At 41.2% G+C, this 7,914-nt stretch overlaps 1 protein-coding gene across 1 annotated transcript in view; it reads left to right on the forward strand.

The window, feature by feature from the left end:
• IRAK1BP1 (interleukin-1 receptor-associated kinase 1 binding protein 1) overlaps positions 1 to 2,363 on the forward strand; it is a gene marked incomplete at its 5' end in the record, with an annotated part of 5,646 nt that extends 3,283 nt beyond the window's left edge. The window contains 2 exons of the mRNA XM_010187612.1: positions 938 to 1,068; positions 2,044 to 2,363. Coding sequence (XP_010185914.1) covers positions 938 to 1,068; positions 2,044 to 2,314 — 402 coding nt within the window. The remainder of the gene's footprint in view (positions 1 to 937; positions 1,069 to 2,043) is intronic.
• Between the last annotated feature and the right edge of the window lie 5,551 nt (positions 2,364 to 7,914).

Consider the following 7,914-nt stretch of genomic DNA (forward strand, 5'->3'; position numbering starts at 1 on the left):
CAAAAAGGAAGGGAAAAGTTGGGGATAAGAGAGAAGGTGAACCTGACCTGGTGGTGGGAGCACTACTGGGAGGTGAAGATGAGGGTTTAGTCCCTCTGAAAAAAAGAGTCTGGGACTCGGTATTTCTGCTTCCTGAATGCTGTAGCAGCTGGGCATCATCGGTCACTCCTGGCAACTCTGCTCTGCCAAGAGAAACAGTGGCTCCTGCACAGCCTGGCTGGTGCCTCCCTGCAGGGAAGGCTGTAGGGCTCTGGGGCCAGGGCTGATAGTGATGCCTGCTTTGTAGCACTTGGGAAAGCACTCGAATTCCTGATGCATCTGTATTTAATGCTGCTTATTGCCAAAGCCACAGGCAGCCAGATTTTTTGAATAGTTTTTAATCCAAGTCTGATGTGCCCATTTCTCTGTGGATATTGGGGTGAGTCTGCTCAGGCAACACAGGGTTTGAGCCCACTGCACGCTGGGCTGGACTGGGCTTAGTTTGCTTCAGGTTTCTTGAACCTCGTGCTTGGAATGAAAATGTCAAGGTCCTTCCTGCACAATATTTTCCACATCATCGTGCTTGGGCTTCTGCATAATGAAAAGTCAGTAATCTAAAAAGGGAAGAACCAGGATGCATCTAGTCATGCGTCCCAAAGAGCATCTTCATTCCTCAAATTGTCTACGTACCAAGAATGCCATACTTCTCACAAAGCAGCATTTCTTAATCCTCAATTTTAAACCATTTTATGAACTTCTTTCTGTTGCAAACCTAATGACAGTCACTAGGGCTACATAAACGTTTTCTAAGTAAATAAATATTTGCATTATATACAGGACTAGCATGTTTCGTTAGTTTGTACATATCTGGCTTTATAGTGATTTAAATACAAGTGGTGAATCATGGGGTAAAAAATGAGAAAAAACATACTTGTGTGATGTGTGTGTTCACTGCCAGGTCTGTATTACATTCAGCGATTTCGGGAAAATGCAGAACGTTTGCAATCTACTCATTGAAAAGTTAGGAGCCTCTGTTACCATCAGCCCACCTCATTTCTACCATACACCAGAAGCTGTAGACACCCTTCGGTAAGTTCTCTCTCATGTCACAAATTTTAACAGTTAATATGAATACATAGTTTATATTTATGCTGTTTGTAATGGGAACAAATAGTTTCCTTTATACCTATTAAAATTTATGTTTCAGTATTTGTTTTAAATATAACTTACACATTAACACCATTCATCCTAGAAGATACAGCTTGGTTTTTTTTCTACAGTGTTGCTGTGCAAAAGCAGAATGTTATAAAAACTATTTTCCCGCTGCTTTCCATTGGAAGTGTAATCTTCTGTGAATATTTATTAGGTCAACAGAATTTGACTGTGGCTACATCAGCACGTGTAGATTGTATTTGTATTTATTCATGAAGGTACAAGTGTGTTACCAGATGTTGATAATTCCAAGTACCCTTGCCAATTCCCATTACTCTCAGCTGCTGACACGATCTGAAAAGAGCCATGAACGGTGCTTGCTCAGCCAGTTTTGATATTTCAGGTGTTAATTTTTCAAAGTCCTGCTTCTCCCCTTGACACTCTGGGGACAGAGGGAAGTTTAATCTTGGTTTGGGTTTTACCTCTTTAAAGAATCGTGCCTGGGCCAAGAAGCGAGCTCAGCTAGCTGCTGCTAATAGTTCTGGAGCTGGCAGAAGTGCATCATCTCAAAGGCGTCTATGCAGCAGCCTGGAAATCAGGCCAGTGGGGTTAGAGAGGTGTTCCCAAACACCTGGAGCGAGGGTTGAACTCTTGTTCTGCACCACCCACCACCGATGCCTGCAGCATATGGGTGTTAGGAATGCATGATCATAGCTGATGGGGATGCTGATGTTTGCACAGTCCCCTCAAACTCCTAAACCATCACCCAGAACCTGGGGGAAAGTGATGTTTCTTCCATCTATGCAGTTACAAAAGCTGAGGTATTTAAAAAAAAACCCAAACATGTATGGGAGGAATACTTGTGCATCTGCTGGCCCTGCTTATTATTGTGCTGCTTTCTGTACCTCTCAGCCGTCAAGTGTGTGTTGCTGCTGTTGGAAACACACGGTGGAAAGCTCAGGAAGTCTGTCGACTGTTTGGCCAGTCATTGGGAAAACCTCTACTGATAAGAGAAGAAGAAACGAAAGAATGGGGAGGCCACACAGACACTCACCCACCGACCTCCCCAGATTCACTGACTCTGCAGGAAAGAATCCAGAATGCTACAGCTTATGCGTCTTGTAGAGTGTTTGCTGTGTTTGAGATAAAGGGAAAAGAAAACAGAAGAAACAAATTGCTCTAGAAATTTTCAAGTCCTACACTTTCTTTTAATAAATTTTTTATGCTTTCTTGGGGTTTCTGTTGTTTTTTTACTTTATTCTTATGGTAGCAAGTAGAGTTAAGAGAGGATATTAAGAATGTGGGTTGTGTAGTGCACCAGCGTTAGGTGGTTTCTTAACATCTGTCCGTGTAACAAAAAGGAGATTAACTCTTCCTGTGCATGTATCATTTGAAAGCAGCACAATGTGTGTTTCTGCATACAGAGCAGAGTATTGCAGGATTTACTCACTACTGCTCTCCTCAGAAATATTTCGCTTCCTGTTGGCTTTTATTTAGCTTTATCCCCTAAAATTAAGGTTACCATTAATTCTGAAAGTACAGTTCTTAACTGTTCTGTTTCTCCCTGTGCCCTGCTGTAAAAGGGCAAGATACTTGATGTGCAAAACCTCTGGTGCTCCTAGCTGAAACTTAGCTATATTTAAACCTTTTCTCACAAATTGGAAGGAGATTAACCCCTGTCCCAAGTTGTGGTAAACTGAACATACAGTGTGTCCACTTCTGATGAAATGGAGTGTTCAACAGAAAGCGTGCTTAGGAATGTTTTATTTCATCATGGGAAAAAATATACATGGGTTTCATCCTGATGTCTAGTTGTTCAAGTTTAAAAAGAAAACATGTTGTCTGGATTGTATGTACAAACACTCAAGTACTTCAGTCATGAGGATAAATTCTTTTCAACCATGGCTGCATAACGTATTTTGATCCGTCGTATCCACTGAAATAGGCTTTCATATCAGGGTGATGCACCTAAGAAAATAATATTTCAAGTTGAGTGAGCACCACTATTAGCAATAAATACAAACTGATACTTCAATGACATTTTAAGGTACTACAGTTAACTTTGTGAAAACTCCTGGTTAGTTTTTAAATACTTAATGTACACAGAGATACTTTCAGTGAGATTTTTTCCATGTACCTTAGCTTAATTTATGTCATCGGAACAGTGGCTTTCTCAAAGTACTCTACAGATGTTGAACAAATGAGGTGATACTACATGCTAGATCTACACCAGCACTGATGTTTAAAATCAGGACTGTTTCATATTGAAGTAGTTGCCATTCACTTGTTGCTGGTAGAGCTATTGGTTATTTTTTTCAGCTGGATCAGTTATCTAATCAGTTTACTGGAACAGTAAATAAGTAATTGGGGAAATGGTGAGGACACACCAAGTTGATGACCTCAGGTACCACGATGTCCAACCTGAAGATGCAAATCCGCAAAGGGCAATCCAAGGTACACGCTTTGTCTGGTGCAAAAGGTCTACAGGAACAGGTTGCAACTGGCAAAGAGTTAGGACCAGTCCAAGCATTTTCTCATCAGTCTCAACTCTTCAGGCAATTACTCTGCCTGTTAAGTTGTAGGAAAAACTGAGCAGGGCAATCCACAGACCTTCTTTTGAACTTGAAGTCTAGGCATGACTCACCATTTGTAATCAGTCTCAGCTAGACAACTCTGAAATACCTGGTTTTGTGAGCTTGCTACCATCAGTTCCCCTAATAATCTGTGGAGAGAATCAGCCTGCCATGCAGGTGAGTAAAGCTATCCTATACCTTAAAGGCTACTTTACACAAGGAAAGTGTTTAAGGTGAGGTACCTGTTTCTCCCCTTGGACTATAAGGTAACCAACGGCAGCCAGGTGACTGACATAATGAAATGTGCATTTTTAGACACCTAAGTTAGAGTGGTCAGAACCCAATTTTAAATACTTGCAACACTTACCTGGGACAGCACAGTTCATGCTCCTAAATTCAGACACCTTAGCACATTTTATATTATAATGGGTGGCTAAAACAGAAACAAGGACTTGAACTAAGGCCTCTCCAAAACAAAAGAGGTAATGGTGTCACACTGTGTGGCCCCATTGCTTGAGGCGGTCAGTCCTTTTTGTGCAGTGGCAGAGTTTCAAGAGAGAGCACGGAGAGTCTTCAGGCCAGCCTAACTTACACAGCTCCTCTGGGGGGGTTCTCCTTAAAGGCAAAAGATGCCCTTTTACATCTCTTCTCTTTGACTCAATCAAGCATCTCCTGTTAGAAGAATGGTTCAGCTACTTGCTGCTATTTCAGATATGCACAATTTAAAAGAAGGCATCCACAACAGAACTGGATCCTTGCAAAAAGCCATTTGTATGTGGCATGCATGCCTGAAGGCTGTTTTCTGCCTCAGAGTCTCTGACTAGTTTGGGAATCAGGTGCAGCTTGCATGAGCTAGAAATCAAAAGCTACCGAGAGAGATTTTTCAGAGTGGAATTGAGAAGCCACTATACTTTGCTAGTTCCAGTAGAAAGAGATTAAGTGACTTGTCCAACTTTGATAGGTTAGTGAAATCCTAAAACAAAGCCCCTGCCTGCAACAGCCTGAACATAACAATTCAAGTTGCTAAACACTTAAATTGGGCAGTTGGATACTTTGGTCATTTATCACCTTCCAAAAACACATACTTGAAAGTACAGCAGTCATTTGTTTACCTGCGTTCTCTGTTAGTTTTCACTAACTTTGCAAAATAGGTAGTATCTGTTAAGCCAAAGGTCAGCCAACTTGAAAATGTACAGGATAACAAGTTGCAACTGAATAAAACATAAATACTACCTCTAATCCCACTATAATTGTGATTTCTTCCTCAGGAATGTAAGCTGTAGATTTGCCAAATCCATTTGCTTTGTTAATTAGAATGCGATAGTGAGGAGTATCTTTTACATCCTGTCAAAATAGAAGGAAAATAAATAACTTGAAGGGGAGATGATGACTGAAGATTGCATGATATAACCAGTTAACTCTCACTGGTCTTACAGAACCAAAATCCACTCAATATATACATACAGCAGCTTCATTTTTATGATCTTACCCATGTGAGTTTGAAACAATCAAAACTGTAATACATGAAGTTCTTGGCATATCTGAAACCATTTTTTAGAGTCAAGATTTTAATTAACCTTTTCTCCCATAGACCTTGCAAGAAACATGGCTTGGACCATCCCTGCTTTTTGTACACAGGTCCCATACCGAGTTGTTAACTCATCCTTCTTCTTCAACAGAGAACACCATAGAGAAAGAGAGAGAGACAAATCCAGAGCACAAAACCACCTGTGATGATCTTGGTCCCAGTTCTAGACAGAGCTAAGGCAACTTCCATGCACATATAAAAATCTTGCAGCCAAGGAAGGAAAGTGCCTCTGAAAAGAAATCACGGTGGGGGTCCCACCATGCTCACTCCTGTCCATAAACACTCCTGCCCAAAATGTTGTAAAGAACGGCAAGTCAGAGACAGGCGAGGGAAGGTTGGGCTGAAGGCCTGGCTGACGTTCAGGGGGGATCTGCAAGGACCAAGCAGTTGCCTCGTAAAGGTAGGAAGGCATTTTGCAAAGCTGATGCATTTAATGTGAAAAGGGAAAGGCAAGTTAAAAAATCCCCAAAGACACACACTTTAACCACATCATCACTATTGAAATTAAAACATTAAAGATGAACACAAGGTGACGGGAAGAACAGACAATATCAGATACCTAAAAAGAATCAGAAAGGCAGTGGGAAATTTATAGGTGTTCAGCTGGTGACAGTGCCACTGAGAGTGGAGAAGAAAGCCAGGATGCAGGTGTTTTAGGAGCCAAGGATGAGTGGCAGGTAGATAAAACTACAGCAAGGAAGGAACAAACCGCACAAAAGAGGACTGAGTGCTCCCAGCTGAACGTGAATTCTCTGCTACAGGCAGTGTTTCTCATTTTTCCTCATTTCCAGCCCTCTTTGACTCAGTGATTAGTGCCTTCCTGCCACTTCAGCAGCGTGTCAGCGGCCAGCCCACAGAGCGTGCAGCGCTGCATTACCAGACCAGCACTGTCAACAAAGATTAGCATCTGATCCTCAAATACAGCAAGGACTTGGGCCAGAGAATTTCAAAAGCTCCAAGAATTCTAACAAAAATAGTTGTTAAATAGATTTACATTCCAAGTGTCCAGATCCCCAAAAACATTGCTTTCTAACTGATTTTTTTTAAACACAAAGGATTACTTGCATTTCTTAGGTGCAGTGAAGGTGTTACCAGTTGGACCTACACTGGAAGATCAGACAAAAGATCGAACAGCCTCTGAACTTCGGTAGCACACCACAAGAAATCCATTCAAACATTACAGGTTGACGTTGCTACTCTAAATACAACACTGGGTATAAGAAGTGAGTAATTTTTAATTGGAGACATGTCCAGTACAACCCTGACCAGCAATGCTTAAACCCATCCGTGCTGCAAAAGCAAAGCTCTACTGGGAGAACAGCGCAGAGGCAGCGAAGGTGTCGCTCAGCTGCAAGGCGATACGGGACTCTCAAGCGTTTTTCATAAGGTTAGCACCAAGTCCGTCTGTCACAGTGTTTCTGAGGGTTTTTTTAACCTAAGTTATTCTGTGTATGTATTAATAAAGAAAGAGTTTAAAGCTCAGACCTGTTTCGCTGGAGGGTATTTGTGCTGTAGCCGTTCTGGAGCTTTAGCTTTTACATCCCATCCAACGATGACTCCGGAATAGCCCAGGCGTTTGTGAACTATTACCTGGCCCACGCTGAACTGGATATGTTCAGGCTTTGGACTGCGAACTTCAGTTGATTCTGATTTAACAAAGAAAGAGACTTAGCAAGGGTGTTTGATCAAGTATTTAAAATCTAAACACACATTCTCCTGACTTCTACCAGAAGAGAAGTGGCAGATCAATAGGCAAAGTTAAAGAGGGAACAGGTACTTTGTTACATTTTCTGTTCTGCTTACTGAACATTATCAATCATGTGTAGAGAGAAGGAAAAAAAGACGACTACCATGTACAAAGCAAGTATAGAAATCCACTACAGCAGACAATATCACAAGCAAAATCCAAAAGGATTGCAAAGACTCCAATACCTGCAAAATAAGAATGGGTTTCTGCTTCACTGTCGCCAATTTTAGTTTTCTTTTCTCCATAGTACAAATTCCTAAAATGTAAAATTTATAACCCAACATTCAAACAAGTTCTTTAGAAACTGAGTTTTAGCCTAATCGGCCTCCTGATTACTATGAACTTAAGCATTTGTCTCAACAGATGGATACTGCAAAGCCTTTGATACAAAACCCTTCACAATTTGAAGCCCAAACAGAATGAAAGTTCTACATTAAAACTGCTTTGAAGAAGTGTGCAAGACGAATGAATTTGTTCCAACAGGAGGAAAGAGTAGGAATCTAATTTCTTTGGATATGTAACTCTACAGTTGCATTATAATTTTAGTATCGGAGGAAACCCAGTTATTTTCTATAGGTGAGCAAATACTCTGAACTCAACAGGGCGATTCTTCAGTGTCTTTTGCAATTTCTATTGTGAAATCTTTGAAGATTGGTTAACACCGGTATGGACGAGGTGTCTGGCAATGAGCCCCGGATGAAATGAGGATAACCTCTCCTTCTGCACCAGGCTGTGTTTCATGTGAATGTAAAGGGTAGGGGTAGGGGAGAGACATCTTTAAAAAGCCTCTTTCAGTCTTACACCCTTCCCCTGCCTGGAAGAAAATCAGAGCAGGTTCCACAATTGTGCAGATAAGAGATATACATATATATATA

The sequence above is a fragment of the Mesitornis unicolor genome, unplaced genomic scaffold, assembly GCF_000695765.1.
Source record: "Mesitornis unicolor isolate BGI_N332 unplaced genomic scaffold, ASM69576v1 scaffold44790, whole genome shotgun sequence".
Classification (NCBI taxonomy): Eukaryota; Metazoa; Chordata; class Aves; order Mesitornithiformes; family Mesitornithidae; genus Mesitornis; species Mesitornis unicolor.